The following is an 18403-nucleotide window of genomic DNA, read 5'->3' as shown; positions in this document are numbered from 1 at the left end:
TACTGATTGTAAGTCGCTCTGGATAAGGGCGTCTGATAAATGCTGTAAATGTAAATGTAAATGTAAATTTACATTGGTGGATTCTCACTGAAGGCATCAAAACTATGAATGAACTATGAGTTATGTACTTAACAAAAAGCGGAGACCTGGTCTCCACAGTCACCGGACTGGAACCCAATCGAGATGGTTTGGGGTGAGCTGGACCCCAACAAGTGCTAAACACCTCTGGGAACTCCTTCAAGACTGTTGGAAAACCATTTCAGGAGACGACCTCTTGAAGCTCATCGAGAGAATGCCAAGAGTGTGCAAAGCAGTAATCAGAGCAAAGAAACTAGAATATAAAACATGTTTTCAGTTATTTCACCTTTTTTTTGTTAAGTACATAACTCCACATGTGTTCATTCATAGTTTTGATGCCTTCAATGAGAACCTACCAACGCAAATGGTCATGAAAATAAAGAAAACTCATTGAATGAAAAGGTGGTAGTAGCCTAGTGGGTAACACACTCGCCTGTGAACCAGAAGACCCGGGTTCAAACCCCACTTACTACCATTGTGTCCCTGAGCAAGACACTTAACCTTAAGTTGCTCCAGGGGGGGACTGTCCCCCGTAAATACTGATTGTAAGTCGCTCTGGAAAAGGGCGTCTGATAAATGCACGTTGTGTCTAACCCTAACTTTTGGCCCGTGCTGTACATTCACAGCATTTACCATCAGCAGTTACAGGGACACTCGGGGGGGGGGTCAAACGTCTTGCTCAGGGACACAAAGTTGGGGTGTTAGCAGCTAAACAGCAATACAAGCAGAAGGAGCGCCCTCTGAAATAAAAGGCCCATTGGACGTGGCCGCTTTAAGAGGCGCGGGCGCCACGAAACCGACCCAGCCGTGCCATGTTTGGTGTTGAAGTTGAGCGCGGAGCCGAACTCCATGTTGTAACTAAGTTGTCAACAAGAAACTCCCCCCGTTTTTCTTTTCTTTTCTTTTCTTTTCTCACTCTCTTTTATTTTTTTTTTTTTTTAAAAAACTCATTTCTCTTTTCTTCGTCTCTTATTTACGCATTTGGCGTAGCCGGGCGGGACGCGTTTTCATTGTGCACAAATGCATTTTGCGGTTCCGGCGGTACGGGCGGCGGAGCTTTAGTTGAGCGACACTTTTGCTGAAGTTTAAAACAAACAAGGGGGGGGGGGGGAAGAAAAAAGTAGACCGGCGAAGTATTTAAAGAGAACAGGTTATTTCGGATCGTGCGGGCTTTACGGATGTCATGGACCACCCGTCTTCGTCAATAATCACGCAAGTGAGCCGCGACGAAGAGGCGAACGCCGCTTTGCAAGAAAAGGGTAAGTTTTTGAGTGTTTTTTTTTTTTTTTTTTTTTAACTTGTCCTTTTTCGGAGCCCACGTGTCAGACTTAACAACAAAAAAAGATAAAAAAAAATACAGCCCCCGCGGCCGCAACTTCACCCCGGCCGTCGCTTTATAAAGTTGTAATAATGCGCGGCGATCGGAAGAGACGCGCTGACAGTCGCCTGTATATCGGCCCGACAGAATCGGAAAGTAAAACGTGTAAAAAAGGGACCGTCTCTCACGGCGCTCACCCCGGCCCGATATTTCACGTAAAATACACATAAAACACGCGTAAATCTACCAACAAAGTTACCGCCGCCGTTGCGAGTTTTTTTTTTTTCTTCTCTTTTTTTTTTTTCCCGCGGGTAAAAGTGAAGGAGGAACGTGACGTCAGACGTTTCCCGCCAATCGGTCGACACCCACCGCGGAGACGTTTATTAAAAAAAGATAATAAAAGTAATAGAAGTAAAAATGGCTCCGTCTTTCTCCTCCACACGACTCCTAAAAAGCTGAAACGACGCTGAAATAAAACCGCAGTGGTTGGTTGTAGCCTAGTGGGTAACACACTCGCCTGTGAACCAGAAGACCCGGGTTCGAATCCCACTTACTACCATTGTGTCCCTGAGCAAGACACTTAACCCTGAGTGTCTCCAGGGGGGGGACTGTCCCTGTAAATACTGATTGTAAGTCGCTCTGGATAAGGGCGTCTGATAAATGCTGTAAATGTAAATGGCAGCCGCGGTGCTGAGGAGAAGCAGTTCGGTTTGGCGGAAGGTTGTTTTTGTGTTACTTCTACGCCTGCTAAGTTCTTTTATGTATAAGATATTGGAATTTACCTCACACTTTACCTCACACTAGTCCAGAGCTCCTTATAATCGACAGTTGAACCTGTAAAGCAGTCAACACTGGTTCTCCTCCAGGCCTAACAGCCTGTACATTTAATAAAGGGCCTCTGGTAAATGCCAAAAATGTAAATGTGGTGAGTGTGTTACATGCTAACACACACACACACACACAGTGAAAGTGTAGTGATTGTCATTGTGATACACAGCACAGCACACGGTGACACAACGAAATGTGTCCTCTGCTTTTAACCGTCACCCTTGGTGAGCAGTGGGCAGCCATGACCGGCGCCCGGGGGGCAGCGCGTGGGGACGGCTCGGTGGCACCATGGCAGTTTCGGGATTCGAACCGGCAACCTTCCTATTACGGGTCCGCTTCCTTAGTCGCTAGGCCACCACTGCCCGCTTACCCGCTAGGCTACTAGCGCCTTTATTAAAATGACACACTATCAGGCCTGGGAGAGAACCGGCGTTCCCCACTTTACTGGGACCGTTGATCGTCAGTCGGCCTGGACGAGGGTGAGGCGAAGCGCCAGGTTAAATCCCACCTTTCCCCCGGGGCCGCCGTGGGAGCCGCAGTGTGTGTGTGTGTGTGTGTGTGTGTGTGTGTGTGAATGTGCTACATGCCCATGACTCCGTTTTAAAAGCTGTTTCTCTGTCAGGGACGGGACTTGTTCATACCCAGGTTGGTATGATTTGCTCACGCCGCCTCTGACTTGCGCTTTTGCTCGAAAAGATGGAGCGTGATGGCATCCAGTGGGCGTGTTGCAACGCTTGTTTTTTTTTTTTTTTTTGAGACTAACACCATTTCTACATTGTGCCGTTCCACATGTTTGTTGCCACACGCTTGCACGTCAGGTTTGTCTTGTTGCCATTGCAGTTTCTTTTAAAACTTCACACTTCTCACATCGTAAAAAAACAAAAAAAAATCCCTTTCAACAGATTGATATTTTTCAATTTTCTTTTTTAAGTTGCAGCATAACACGTTGCAGAAGCCGATCGGCAGAAAGTGCAAAGTGCGCCACGTGACCTCGTATTAAGGATGAAGCTGCGCCGCTGCCAGACCACGCACTGCATTTTGTGTCCATTAAACGGACTTCCTTGATCAGATTAAGGCCGCTGTCGGGTTTCTCCAGCCTGTTGTCGGGCCAGCAGGTGCACGGCCTCCGCGGCGAGTAAATGCACGCTGGACCGGCCCTTGGTGGCGACACCCATTTTGACGATGAAGATTTTGTTGTGCGTTGCATGTGCTCGTTGTTCTGTGCAAGAAAGGTTAACGCTAATGCACTTTGACCGTAGTGCAACAGCCACCTCAGACCTCCAGTTTGAATTAGTTAATGAGCAAATTTATTAAGAGCATTCCTGGCCATATTTTTTATCCAAACCACACTTGTAATATGCGTGTCTTGACATTTAGAATGATTATATTATCTTATCTCTCATCTCGCTCACACACTCGCACACACACAAAAATGCTGATATTCTGTACGCCTGAATCTAGCCTGTCGATGTACATGTCAGGACACGCTTTGGCTTTTCCTGAACGTAAATCACGGATGCGTTGGTGTTGATCACCGCGTCTGTCCAGCCCTGGCCGTTTGACTGCTCTGTCTCCAGAACTCGCTACAGAACCTTTAGAAAAGCATGGAGGAATGTGTGAGATCACTATCAGATCAGCGCCCTTTCCCCACCCGGCCTCTTGCTCGTCGTAAGAGGTTCCCAATTATATGTAATGTATTCGAAATGGCGAATTTTTTGCCGTTTATATGGAATATGTGTACCAGAGTCATGTGCAGTAGGGTGGTAGTAGCCTAGTGGTTCAAATCCCACGTACTACCATTGTGTCCCTGAGCAAGACACTTAACCCTAAGTTGCTCCGGGGAAGGGGTGGGGGGGTCCCTGTCACTACTGATTGTCTGGATAAGGGCGTCTGTAAAATGCTGTAAATGTAAATGTGCAGGTACACAGGCTCAGATCCACGGTGCACACGTAGTGTAAATATGAAAGGACATTGACAACTATAAGCAATATCCCATTGCAGTTTGACTGAAATTATTACAGAGATGGATTACTAACTCTAGACTAACGTTTTGCACTGATTGCACTTTTTTTTTCTTACAAAAGACGAACCAAATTTTCTGCAGCATCAAATTTAACAGCAGTTTTACAGCTTCACTTTTATTTCTTTAAATCGTGCATATATACATAATTGACTTATAAATGCTTAACCAACAATCTGGTTAACATAAAATTCTTTATTCTTTATAGGAGAATTCTACCCGAAAGGCAGCTTACTTAAAATGTGTTGTTACTTAGGGTGTGTCACTGAGCTGAAATTAAAACAAAATAAATTAAATCTAAATTTAAAGTGTTTTAAGGGCTTGAACTTGATTATCATCTCGGCCTGATGATCTGTTTGCTGCTGCCGGTTGCTGAAAGGGAACACTTAGCCATTTATTTAATTTACTTGGCCTTGGCCTAACGCGGTGAATGCGTGGTCAGGTGATGTGTTTCGATCAGCGCGAAAATGGAGGGACTAATGTTTTGGTCACACTAGGGTTGTCAAAAAAAAAAAAAAAAATCTCATATATTAATCAATACTAAAATTTTGTATCGATTTCGATACCAATTAAGACTGATATCAATGCTTAAATTCCAGTTCTGCATTTGCCGGTTCAGGGAAACACGGGCAGACTACAACAATTTTCAACAGGCATTGCAGCAGGCAGCCCCTCATGCTCAGGTCGGGTCGAGCTTGCGCGGTAAAGGATCTGATAGCAAACACGAACTTCTGCTCTGTCCTTTCCTAAATACTTATTTTTAAATACAATGGTAATTTGATTTGCAAGCCACTGTCATCATGTGATTAAGTTTTATTATTGCGGGAGAGATGCGAAAATGCTGAGGAAGCGAAACAAGAGTATAGCGCTCGTAGCACGTGCAAAGAAAGCCGGGCTTTTAAAAAGCCGTAATTGTCAGCTTTAAGAACATCTAAAAATATATTTTATTTATTTAAAAATTATATTATTGTTTTTTTTCCTCCCCCTGTGGTAGTGAAAATAGTGCAGAGTATCAAGTACCATCCAGTGACAAGACTAGGTTGCACTGGTAAAACTTTGACCATGAAAAACGACGTTAAACGCTACGCAAAGCATGTTGGTACAGTCGTGTTGGCCGACATCCGCCACCGGGTTCAGGTCTTTTAAAAAAAGCTGTACTTTTTGGGCTTAGGCCTGACATTTTAAGTTCTGATTAAAGCTCTAATCCGTGGCTACGCCCTCTCTGCCTATCTGACGGGTCCAGGCTACTCACCTCTCTCTCTGTCTGACTGCAGCACGTGAACATTCAAGCATACAGGAATTTATTTGGACCATGGCCAATCAGAGGCAGGCCCCGCCCTTCACAATCTCTGATTGGTTCAGAATATGATGTGGGCTTTCAGAGTGGAAGAAAAAAAAAACTTCATTCAAAGGTCGCACCATTGAGAAATTAGGTTGCACTCTAAGTTCCTTATGTGCCATGTGCATTCTCATGTTTATGAATTTTCTGTTGAATTATTATAAATGGACATTTTGCCCTGCAGACTATTATTGTAGTATAGGATTATTATTATATTTGCCCTGCATCCCTGTTATGAAAAAAAAAAAAAAAAAAAAAAAAAAATATATATATATATATATATATATATATATATATATATATATATATATATATATATATATATATATATATATATATAAAAATGTGATTTCCTCAGAACGCGCCGTTTCGGTGTGTGCAGCTTTAAATGCCAATGAGGAGGAGAGAGGCGGGACAAGGAAGAGAGCGGCGTATAGAAGTTGAGGGGGCGTTCACGGAAATGACATCATCAACCTTTCCTGTTTGGCGCAAGCAGGAAGTCGCGCCTGCGTTTTTCCAGGACAAAATTAAATGAACCCATCGGTTCTTTTTGTGCTCATTTAAGTCCAGTCACACAGCAACTGCAACGCTTCGCACGTTTGGCGGAATAATTTTTTTAGGGGAGGGGAGGGAAATTCTTTGGGCAGAACAAGCATGAAAAAGGGGAGGTAACCTTTCCCTGTATGAGGACATAAGGGGACAAATTCCAGATCTGACCGTCTGAGCTGCCACTCTCTGAAAGCTAAAGCACGCTTTATACATATCACCATTTCTAGCCACTGGAGGACCATAGACAAGCTAGGGAAACTCGCATTAATGTTAAATAATCTCACAAAGTGAAATTTTATCGTTATTCCTCCTAGTTTTTGTCCTATTTTTCAGCAACAACTAGTCAGGACTGAACATACTTGAGCAGCATGTTTTTGTAACTGTGCAACCTGAAAGGCCTTAACCCGGACACCACGGGCATGACTGACACGTTCAATTGCTGGAATCCCTTTCTCTTCGTCTGGCATCGTGGATTATCTCGGCACGCCATTCCCAGACCCGTCCCGCTCTACCTGCTTTGTTGTGTGAAACGTGATCTTCTGGTGGCTCGGCAGAGCGCGGCAGGGAGAGAGAGAGAGAGAGAGAGAGAGAGAGCTCTGATCCGCCTGCCTTCCATTAGCTTCTCATGGACTCTTACTTCACTTCCTCACACTTCCTGTTCCTATTTTGGTTTGGCCGGGCACCGTTTGTCTCTTGAGGGTGACGGGCCTAAGAGATGGCGGCATTCCAGAGAGCGGGAACGAAGCGAGGCCCCCTGAGTGCTTCCCTTGTTCACAGAGTTTTATGCAAGCAGCAAAGCTTTCTTTTCACAGCTAGGGACATTCTCTGGCATTCTCATGGGATCTTTTTTTTTTTTTTTTGTCCCAAGACATAAAAAAAGGCCCAAGACATAAAAAAAAAAAAAAAACCTGTGCCACATACCTAAGCACAGGGACACCAGTTTAGCTATACCTTTTTTTATTATTGATTCTATAATACTTCATTAATACTGCATTATTACTGGTTATTACTGAAAAAGAATTATTTGCGAGTTAGTTCGAATTTGTGCACAAAATGTGTGTTCTGCTACTGCAGTGCTTTTTGGTTTTGTTTTGTTTTTTTTATTCTTGCAGTTGTGCCCCTGTAATGAGTGCAAACTGTTTGTCCTATATCCAGGGAAACCTGGCACGGCTTCCGCCGCATTGCCACCAAACCTGCTGTCCTTCTCACTCTGTGGCCGGTGTGAAACAAGTTGTCGGATTGTAGCCTGGAGGATTGCATGTCCACGCTGTAAAGTCAGATGTTGATAGGCGTCTGTCCTCCGAGACTGGTGTAGGAGCACAGGCCCATCCCGAAAAGAGTTCCAGATCAACTACTTTTAACTCCGGCTTGGATCTTGCTGACTCGGGCAGGGTGCCGCCGGCTGTAGTGAAAGCCGCGACATAGTTATCGGCGTTCCAGTGCACCGGAATATGGGCTGCGAGAAGCAGAATAGGTCATAGGTCATTTTCTTGGGTGTCAGAATTTGGCCAACCACAGATGACATTTTTACGAACGGCCTGTACGTACTTTTAGCTTTTTTTTTTTTTTTTTTTTTTGTCTTTTGCAAATGCTGGATGTACGTTTAAAATAAAGACTTCTTTTGTCCCAGCCAGGGGACAGCTGAGCTTTGTTTTCCTTCTCCGTTTATGGCCTGATGGCCTGGAGTGGCTGGTCTATATATACTGAGGATCCCATCATTAACCTCTGTCAACAGCTGCGCGCTGCTCTATTTAAAACTCTCTGATGTGTAATATCAGAACACGCCGTGCGTATGGCTGCATGATGTTTCTTGACGCCCCTCACCTCACCTGACATTTCCTTCACTCGTCCGTGAGTAATTCACTCGTACCCTGGCTTGTACACACGCTCTTAATTGCTGCACCATTGGTCAACAGAAAAAAGTGTTTTTCTTCGTCCTCCTCCTCGCTCTACTCAATGTTATATTAACATTCCTTTATATCAAGAAAGTCTGAATATTATTTATTTCTATGCATGTTTATTCAAATGTTTAATGTGTATTTTCAGAGAGGTATTTGTTTCTATATGCACATTAAAATGTTCCTTTTGGAGACAATTTCTCGTTTAAATAGTGTGAACACAAAACAGCGAAACAGCAACAAAAAAAGCAACGTGAGCTGGGAATATGCACGTGTCGGGCAAATGAACTTAGCAGAAGTTGGATTTTGACTGGCAGCCTAATGATTCACGATGACAGGCCGTCCTCCATCCCGATGGTTGCCCAATGTGCCAAAAGATTTTTGTCTTACAAAGGCATCCTCTCAACACCCTCATTCGCTCAAGCAGCACTTCATGGGCAGTGCATCTCTCAGAGCTTTACATAAGCCATGAATCACAAGGATCTCTTTGATATGCCATTTAATGTCCCAAATTAAGCTAAACGTGTACAAGTGTTGGTATAATAGTCACATTTTCAACTACTCTACATTCTACATCAGATGAAAGTTGAGTGCACTTGAAAGCATCCCTGAGTTGTTGTGTGGACGTGGCAAGTGTGTTTTGTGCCTGCTGCTGTGCCAGTTATTTTATTATGCTGAAAATACTGAACAAGCCTGATTGTAAGACATTTTAAGACATTTCATTTTTTTTTACGTTTTTTTGGGGGTTCTGAAAGAGGGATGTTTTCCTTCAATTTGTGGTCTTGACAAAGAATCTAAATCTCAGTAGATGGCATCAAATGTGATATTTTGTAACATACGTTTGAATTTGTCTTGGGGGAAAATATTGGCTTATATTCGGGCTAGCATGGTACTTATTCTTTGCAGATAACTGCTTTGATAACTACTAATGGCCTAATATGGTTATGTTGTAGTGATATATGACCTCTTAGTAACTGAAACACTGTGTTGGTCAGCAGTCTTGTGACCTACAGCTGTCTGGTCAAGTGTCACTTAATGTCATTTTTTTAAATTAATTTATTTTTTACACATTTTTTTTTGCTTGCTCTCAGGTACCCCAACACGTGCTGCATCCACATCAAAGAAGCCCCGCAACCGGGGTATATTCCACAGCCTTTTCTGCTGCCTCTGCCATGAGGAAAACGACCAAGTGCCTGTCAACAACAATGCCCCGCTCTTGGTGGAAGAAAACGGAACAGTCACAAAAGTAAGATGACTCAATCGTCGGTCACTTGGCACCAGTGCTTGAGGCGGTTTTGTCACAGAATACCGTTGAGCTGTAGTGGCATTTCACAACAAAATAGTCAGATTAGCTGAGTTCTCTGTTGCCCCTATCTATCTTCATCACCCCTCACTTCCTCGCTACTGGCCAGCATGTGGTTAAGACCCTCTATGTCAGGCAGGAAATCAAAACCTCAGATGTTTTTCTGTTTATTCAGAGCGCTACAGGCATATTACGCTACACCAGTGCGCTTACCTCATGATGTATTCATGTCAAATATGCCTGGAAAGAGATTTTTTTGCAACATAGAATATTACACGATTTTTTTATGTGTATTTTGGGATTAGAATGCTCCCATTGAATGCATTCTAGAGAGACAACATGGCTCTTAGCAACTATGAGCAGATCAGGTGGTCAAGACAGTTTCAGGTGTCAGTTTCAGATTTATGCCTTACTTCAGCTTTTTATAGTGATTTGATATTCCAGGAGTTATTTGTCACGTCCCTGAAGCCCCAAAATAAATTGGTAGGTATTCTGAAGAGGGGCTGGCTACTAGGCTCAGTGTGGATGACCCTCCTGTCATGTCAACGTGTGCAGTCCTGCTGGTGTCTCAGGCAGGCTGTCGGCTCAGTGAAACACCCCAGCCCCCTCTCCAGATAGATCTGTCTGAAGCTCGCAAACCTTGCAGACATTGGCGACTTTCTGGAGGGACCAGTCATCTAAAAGAACATCTTGATTCTTCTGATTTCTGCCACGCCAAGGACTTGGAATCTCCTCTTTTACATACCACGTTTGTGCAAACTGTGGTCCTGGAAGAAAGCATGCCAGCAGAAAATTATGCAGATCAGTCCAAGCAAGGGGAGCAAGGAGAGCTCAGAAGTACTTGGGAATCTTTTGATCATGCTTCAGATTCTTGTATGAATTCTGTGGAAAGAAGGAACTCAGAGGACCTTGCAGAAAACCATAAGCTCCAAGAACAAACCATTCATCTGGAACTGTGCTACCAAGTGAATGGAGAAAAACCTGAACATGTGCTAGCAGAGTTGAGTGAAGAAAGCAGTGAGCCCTGCATCACTTCTGAACACAGTGAGTCTTCCGAATTAAGCCAACGTGATCTTTCTGAGAACTTAACGTTGTCCATACCTTCTGATATGTCCACCCTCCTAAGTCCTAATTCATCGACAGAACAGTGTGTATTAACTGAAGATGTTCAGACCTCAGACCTTGATAATTCTCAGCAAATGTGTGCTATTGATCTCGGCACAGAGGGCAGCGAGTCCACGGAGCAACTCAAGCCCCCAGAACATCTTGAACCTCCGGAATATAATGAGCTGAGGGGACCTCATACCAAACATCCAGACATATGTGAAGAGCACGAGTGTCTCCACGAGGTCTCCCTTCAATGTGAACAGCTCAATTTCTGTGAAGATTCCTTGGAAGATCCTGCGCAGCAGTCCTGCGGCCAAGTTTCTGAGGACGCGTGCGAATGCGATTATCAACTTAGCACAGGAAGCTGCCCGCCCTCTGAACACAGCATGGCATCAGAAAACCAAATGTCACATGTGCAAAATGACACCACAGCAGACAAATCGATGGATGACTTTGAAGTTTGTGAAGGAAACGAGCCATTTGAAGTAGGTGATCGCGAGGAGCAGTGCGTTCCCGGTGAAGATCTGGTCCGGTCGTCTGCGCGACCACAGCAAAGTGAGCGTTCGGGCGAAGATTCGGAATGCAGCCTTGTTGCAGACTCTCAGCCCTCCGAAGGCTTTGCCGAACATTGTGAGCCCTCAGAACAATGCAAGCCATGTCAACACTTGGCCTGCAGCTATGCTGAGTGCCGCTGCCCGTCCAAAATAAACACGCTGCCTGAAGGAAGCCAACCTGTGCAGAGCAGTCCGAAGCCTGAACAAAGGGCCGAGCAGGACATTCTATTTTGTGGCTCGATGGACATATTTGAGACACTCTGGCTGTCTCAGTTCCTAATTCAGAAGAAGCCAGAGAGCTTACAGGCATTAGAAGAACTCGATTGCTGTGCTCACTGTGAGCTTCCTGTTGCTTCTCCTGGAAAGGTGGATGGGAATGAGCAAATGGAGTGTTGTGAACACTTTGTCAAAGAAGAACAAGATGCTTCTGAACTGTATGGTCCTGGCCTTCAAAACAGTGAGCTCTCTGATTGTTGTAGCTCTTGTAAATCAGATGGTGTTTCCGAAGAAGGTTCAACTGGTTGTGAAGATCCGTGTGAGCAGAGTGGCGTATGCAAGATTGATCAAGAATGCGACGTGCATGAAGCCTGTGTTGAAGAATACTCTGATGGTTCTTTGGAATCTTTTTTGGATCCAAATATCTTCCTTGAGATCAATGTTGAAGAAATTATTTCAGATATTAGCACATTGTATGAACCCATAGAAGGTGATTCGCTGGATTCATCCAGTGAAGAGGATTACCTTACCTGTAATGACAGGATGCAATATGGGTCCGAAACTGAAGAATCGTTTAAATCCTGCTCTGATGAAGCAGAATCAGATGAAAACTGTTCTGATGAATCTGATGTTGAAAAAGCCAACCCTTTTAAGTCTGAGGAGACTGATGCTTTTGTTCATCTTTCCATGCAGAAGATGTCTCTAATGTCAGCTTATGACAAGATTGAAACATGTCACTTCAATGTGGAAGAGCATGTGAGCTCTCAAGACGATTCATGTGAACATATGACTGCATATGAGATAGATCAATATTTTAAGTCGGGAAACATAGAAACAGGAGTCTTTGGATGTGAAGGCTATGAATCCAGTTTTGAAGAAGAGCTTGAAGGTTCGTGTCCCGAGGTAGAGGTCAGTCACCCCAGCTGTGAAGATGACACTAGTGCACCACATATAGATGCTGAGGATCCTGAAGCCTGCACAGGGACAGGTGATGTTTATGGACTAGGCTTAGACAAGGATAGGGTTGCTGAGGATGAAGCATCCACATCTTTTTGGACAACGGAGCATTTGGATAAATGTTCTGATAGAAAGATCATTTCTGAGAGTGGAAGTCCAAAGTCCTCTGTGGAACAATGCAGTTGCTCTGCAGAGAATGCCTGTGCCCAAAGTGCCTGTCTGCTGGATATTATATGTGGTCCGTTGATTGATGTAGGGCCTTGTGAAAGAGGAGAAGCCTGTGCTGAAGCTGAAAAAGAAACCAATGAAACATGGCCTGTGGAAAAAGGAAGCTCAGATGTATGCTCAGATGAATCTCATTCAGAGGAAAGTGAACAAAAGGATTTGGACGTGGTTCTGTCTTCTCAAACGGGCTTTCAAAGTGCAGATGGAGACATCTTCACAGAAGCTGATGAGCCAGACGAAACAAATGATCAAAGCAGGCCCCATATACCCTATGGTATAGAGGTAGACGTTAATGATGGAAACGAAGCGTTTGACGCTTCTGAGCTTTCCCAAGATCAGATAGAGGAGTTGGAGGACTACGCTAACGTCTACACCAAACCCTGTCAACCAGAAGGTTCATCTCAGCTTATTGAATTAAGCAGACCTGAGCATCTGTCAGCAGACGCAATGATATACGAGGAATCCATTGAAAACTGTGCCGAACAAAACGTGGAGAACAATGAGTGCGGCACAACTCATGAATTCTTTAAGATCGCCGATGAAAGACACAACAGTGAGGCGAGCGACGCCTCTGAATACGAGTCCGATGACGAGGAGCTCCCTGAAACGTGCCAGTGTGATTTTTGTCTCCCATCTATTGAGCAGGTAGTCTAATATATAGTCATAGTCATAGCTAATAACTTGATTTATGTTTTGGATCACTGTTGGATTTTTTTTTGCAAGCGTCCACTAAGAAATTAGCATTTTTCCTCAGCAAAAGAAAGCGCTCTGCTTCCGTGCCATATGGCTTTTGTTATATAAGTGTGAAGCTTTCAAATATATGATCTACGGTCTCCACCCTGATTTTATCATGAACTCTGGGATAAACACTTCTCCCTGTTTTCAGTTGCCTATTCCCTATTCTGCAGACGCGTTTCCTTAGTTTCAGTTTTGGACTCCTGCCCTGTGGTCACTTTTATTTAATACATTTTTTTTTTTGTTGAGCATGCGTTGGCCCACCCCTGTGTCATCCCACCCTCAGAGCTCTCCAGCCACATGATCTGACACTGCCTGTGGAGCACAAGAACTAAAAGAGCTTTTGTATGCCCCCTTATGGGCGCTCTCCTCAACAGCCTAGTTTTCAGCCTCGTCCTTAAATCCAAATCAGCATCGATTCCAGTGACATATTTGCAGTAGAAACACTGATAATGCGATAAAGTTCTTTTTTTTTATATATATACAATTATTTTTGTCCCCTGTAATATTCTGGTCAAGAAAGACCTTGGTTTGCGTCATATACAGAGCGGGTGGATGAAGCTGGCTTGAATTGTATTTTGTATTTCTGTCATTGCAGGTCCCAGCTAAGCCGCTGCTTGCTCAGGTTAAGTCTAAAGATGCAGGGAAGATCTGTGTAGTAATCGATCTCGACGAAACACTAGTCCACAGTTCATTCAAGGTAGGCGTGAGCGATGAGCTCCTCTTCCCTGCAAAGTGGTTTATCGTGCCTGCATTTTATAAGTTGAGACCTTTGTATGTTTTTGCAGACTCTCGTACAAATACTTCTTAAGACATTTTTACATTTAATGTAAGACATTTCATTCATTTCTACTCTGGCCAACTAGGCATTTTAAATATAACATAACCATTTATTAAACATAACCATTTATAATTTTTCTAGCTTTTTAACTTAAAACTTTTATTCAGCGAAATTAAATAGAATTTCCAAAACCCGATATCAATTACTAGTGTACTGGCACAATAAGATGGATTCCAAAACGTCTTATAGTGATGGTTACAGATTTGGACAGGGTCTGAATGAATGTCGAGTTTTCATTCTTTTGCAATCAAAGATTTGCTACACTTACAGTATTTTTAAAATTTACAATATTTCATGATTCATTGAGGCATAACGCATCCATTGCAATATGTATTGTATTGTCTGTGTCTTGCCAGTACATGACCGTAATAATGTGCTGAATTTTCTTCTAGTGTGTAAAACAGCTTTCTGCACAACTTTAGTGTTGGTATTTGCCAGCGAATGCCTGAAATGTATACGTCAAACATGGTTTGCAATGTAGTTTTATGGTTTCGCCAGTGTTCATAGTGAATGTAGGTCAGGGTGTGCTTTCCTCTCTGAAGGAGCAACATGTGATTTTACTGGATTGTTGTTCATGCATTGACCTACAAATGTGTTGGAACCAAATGTGACCCTGGTGTAAAAGTGACCTTTCTCAAATTGATGTACATGAAACCATAGCCTGAACATTTGCTGTAAGCATGCGGTTAACATCTCATTATTTCTGCTTTCAACAGCCGGTGAACAATGCAGATTTTATCATTCCAGTGGAAATTGATGGAACGGTTCACCAGGTAAGCAAAACGAGTTTTGGGAGCAGCTGTCTATTGCCATGTTCTGAGGTTCTGGACTGCCTGTCTGTGGCCCCCCCACTGTGCCATTCATTGAAGTGGGAGCACTTTCAGACACTTATTTCCTTCTGTTTACCTTCTGCTTCTCCCATGGGTGCACTACCTGACAGAGACATGGCCTTCACTCTTGACGGGTATGAGCAGCAGGTGGCTATTTCCATGCCCTGACGAAACAGGGAAACGCTGTCTGGCTTCTGAGAACTTGCTGCCCATCAATCTCACTCAAAGCACATCTTCCCCTTTCTGGCCTTGGCACGGCACTCTGATTAGACTTTTAAGGGCATCTATGGCCTTAGCTGGGGGCGGATGGAAGACTGAAGACGTCTTACAAAACATGGCTTAGGCCTGGTTCAAGTAATCCAGGATAGGCTGATAAAGTCGGGAAAGCCTATTCGGGATGACTTGGTTCAGGAGTACGGCCAGCGGCATCGTAAAGCTGTGAAAGTCAAGAGCGTAAATTTAAAATTTATGTTGTGTCTAAAAACAGGACATAGTTTTACCCCCATGTGAACCGGTTCACCCCCTTATGGAGGTTCACCATATTTCACATGTGAAATAGTGTAAAATATATATATTATTATTTATATTTTTTAAATGTTCATATATATATGTGTGTGTGTGTGTGTGTGTGTGTATATATATATATATATAAATTAATTAATTTTATTTTTCTCATCCAACTAGGTCTATGTGTTGAAGAGGCCCCATGTGGACGAGTTCCTTAAACGGATGGGTGAATTGTTTGAATGTGTGCTTTTCACTGCCAGCTTAGCCAAGGTGAGTGCAGCAAACCACGGCCTTTAACAGTGTGTAACTTCTCTTTAACGCTCGAGTAGGCCGTCAGGCTCTGATGCACCTGTTTCTTGCTGCATCTTCACACCACATCATGATTTCACGCAAGGCGCAGCCAACAATGCTCGCCGTTAGCCCTGCTGTCCTACTTTCGGTCGCCTTGCTTGAACCTTATCTGTCCCCTGTGTCTTTCTCTTATGACAGTACGCAGATCCTGTGTCGGACTTGTTGGATAAGTGGGGTGCCTTCCGCAGTCGGCTTTTTCGAGAATCGTGTGTGTTCCACCGCGGAAACTATGTCAAGGACCTAAGCCGCTTGGGCAGGGACCTGAACAAGGTCATCATCGTGGACAATTCTCCTGCATCATATATCTTCCACCCGGACAATGCTGTATGTCACCTGCTTATTTACATTGATTTGAAACATCATCTAAAGGATCTTTTGCCATTTTCCCATTTGCATATGCATTATGCATGTTCCTGCATCTCAATTGTATATGCCTTCATGCTACTGGGCCAAATGCCCTTAAATACAACTATATAATGCTATTTTAAAGTGATTCTTTTTCACAATAGTCGCCATATTATGAAATATCTGTTTAAATAATGAGGTTCTACATGGTATTGACTTTTATCATGCTTTATTTATAACAAGTTGGAACTACGTGTTAGGCACTCATAACATTTCAACAGCTCTTATCTTACAGTAGCCTTTTTACCTGGGTATTATGGACATAATGGACCATCTAATGTACTGTCTAAGTGGGTATTCCCACTTACTACCATTGTGTCCGTGAGCAAGACATTTACCCTGTACACATGTCTGAATTAGTAAATCATCACATGGTAGGGATCGTTTTAACAAGGCCATGTGTAAATAAAGATACAGTTTTGTAATAGGTACCAGTATGAAAGTGCATATCACAATAGAGGTTTTATCAACATTTAGGCCATTAATATGTTTAATAGTAGACTGTTTTTTTTCCAGGTACCCGTAGCCTCTTGGTTTGACGACATGTCCGACACAGAGCTGCTCGATCTCATCCCCTTCTTCGAGAGACTGAGTAAAGTGGATGATGTGTATGCTGTCCTGAAACAGCACAGGACTACAAGCTAGCGTGGTCAGAGGGGCAGCGTTCAGCATGGGGCCAGGGAGAGGCTAATGGGCACGTCTGCCACATTGCCCCCCCCACCGGAAGGATCAGCTACTGTTTTCGGTCCGCGCCACCTACCCAGAATTCCATTCACAGGACATTAGGCTGATAGACAACAGCTGGAAGGTCCTTGGCTTTGTTGAGCAATGGAACTGTGCAGGACTTGCTTTATAATGAAAAAAAATCAGTGTATTGATCATTTTAACACTTGAATATGTGTTCTTCCTGGTTTTGCATCGATTTTTGAAGAGGGAAATTTGGGAGAAGGAGATGGAAGCTCGTGCAAGGGAACTGTGGGGAAATGGTCATGCATTTTGCTGTTTAATGAGTGAATGAGAACGTCTTGAGGCCTGGACTTAATCTTTCCCGATTCCCTTTTTGAAATAGGTTTACTTTCACATGAAAAGTATGGACAGATCACTTTGTGGCAATCGTGTCAAATTCTGTGTTGTCTTTCTTTTTTTCTTTTTTTTTTCAGTCTGCCAAAATTAAATTGAAATTAGATTTTTTTTAAATATATATATAGTTTAGTCATAGTTTATTTCTTTTTACTCAAAAAGTTGATAAAACCTTTTATCACTGCCACAATCATTTCATTATATACAATTTAGCCACGAAATCTGACGTAAAAGATTTTCTTTCATTCGCCCTGTATTAATATCTGAAATTCCAGCGGTTTTATGTTCTATGATAATAAAAAAAACATCACATTGTCAGTCATTAAATGCTTAAAGCTGCCACTGACTTGGCAAGTAAGAGTCACTGTCACACCGTAGCTGGATTGATAACTAGAGAGAAGGACAGGTTGGGGGCCTAGTTGTATGTTTCTGTGTGGTGTTGACTGGAGGATATTTTAAGCCCCTTAGGACTCTATAGATGTACTTCTGTTTTTGAAATATGATGCAACTGCAAGTGGCAATGCAAATGTGATGCAATCCCGTTTGGTGTTAGGATGGAAGCACATCATGTTTTTTTTTTTTTTGTGGTTTTAAAAGTTTTTAATGATGCCTATTTTTGTTTTTATCTTTAATCAAATTTGTGCTAAAAAGCAGTGCCTTAATTCTCTACCATATTGCCTGTGTTAACAAAAGTGCTAAGATATGATGGTGATAGTAATAATATTCACAGTACTGTGCCATGGGAAACATTTTGTTATCCATAAAGCCTTCTGCAGCAGGCCACATCTTTTCAGCACACACAATATTTCAAGTAGCACTGAATGTAATACGCCTTTGAATAATTTCAACAGTTAATGCCTTGCAGTAGTCCATTCTCTGTGACACTTAAATGGTACTTATCAGGTACAAGGCAATTTTTTTGGAGTCTTCCAAGTTGATCCCACCAACCTATTTGGACATTTAAAAGAGGCTGTGTGTACTCGGATGGACAGCGGATCAGGTTTGAGCTTTAAACTGTCATTGGAAAGATCACTCATTCACAAGTTTTGTTATACATCAACCACCCAGCTTTCTTTGACACTTAATATAATGTTCTGAATCTTCATATATTCTGAGCCTTAATAAATATTTCACCAAAATCCCACAAGGCTACACTCCAGAACACTCTACGTCCCATTACTGATAAATCAGGCAGTATTATTAAACAAGTGAAGAATGAATTTTTGGATTTCTTATAAATGACATACACTGAAATCAGTGCA

General features: G+C 42.9%; 1 protein-coding gene across 3 annotated transcripts; it reads left to right on the top strand.

The window, feature by feature from the left end:
* The first annotated feature begins 929 nt into the window (after positions 1-929).
* Positions 930-18300, top strand: ctdsp1 (CTD (carboxy-terminal domain, RNA polymerase II, polypeptide A) small phosphatase 1). Of its 3 annotated transcripts, XM_028990887.1 has the most exons (7): positions 930-1337; positions 9122-9276; positions 13726-13827; positions 14685-14741; positions 15483-15575; positions 15795-15980; positions 16578-18300. In XM_028990887.1, the coding sequence occupies exons 1-7, from the start codon at positions 1262-1264 to the stop codon at positions 16704-16706; spliced, it is 798 nt and encodes a 265-aa protein (XP_028846720.1). In that variant the 5' UTR covers positions 930-1261; the 3' UTR covers positions 16707-18300. The 3 variants fall into 3 exon arrangements, with proteins under 3 accessions (XP_028846720.1, XP_028846719.1, XP_028846717.1); XM_028990884.1 differs by lacking the exons at positions 930-1337; positions 9122-9276 and adding an exon at positions 9806-13037; XM_028990886.1 differs by lacking the exons at positions 930-1337; positions 9122-9276; positions 15795-15980 and adding an exon at positions 9798-13037 and having other exon boundaries at positions 16611-18300.
* The last annotated feature ends 103 nt before the right edge of the window (positions 18301-18403 follow it).

This window comes from Denticeps clupeoides, chromosome 9 (genome assembly GCF_900700375.1).
Source record: "Denticeps clupeoides chromosome 9, fDenClu1.1, whole genome shotgun sequence".
Lineage (NCBI taxonomy): Eukaryota > Metazoa > Chordata > Actinopteri > Clupeiformes > Denticipitidae > Denticeps > Denticeps clupeoides.
Note: the sequence above shows the minus strand (reverse complement) of the source record. Positions and strands in the feature narration are given on the sequence as shown.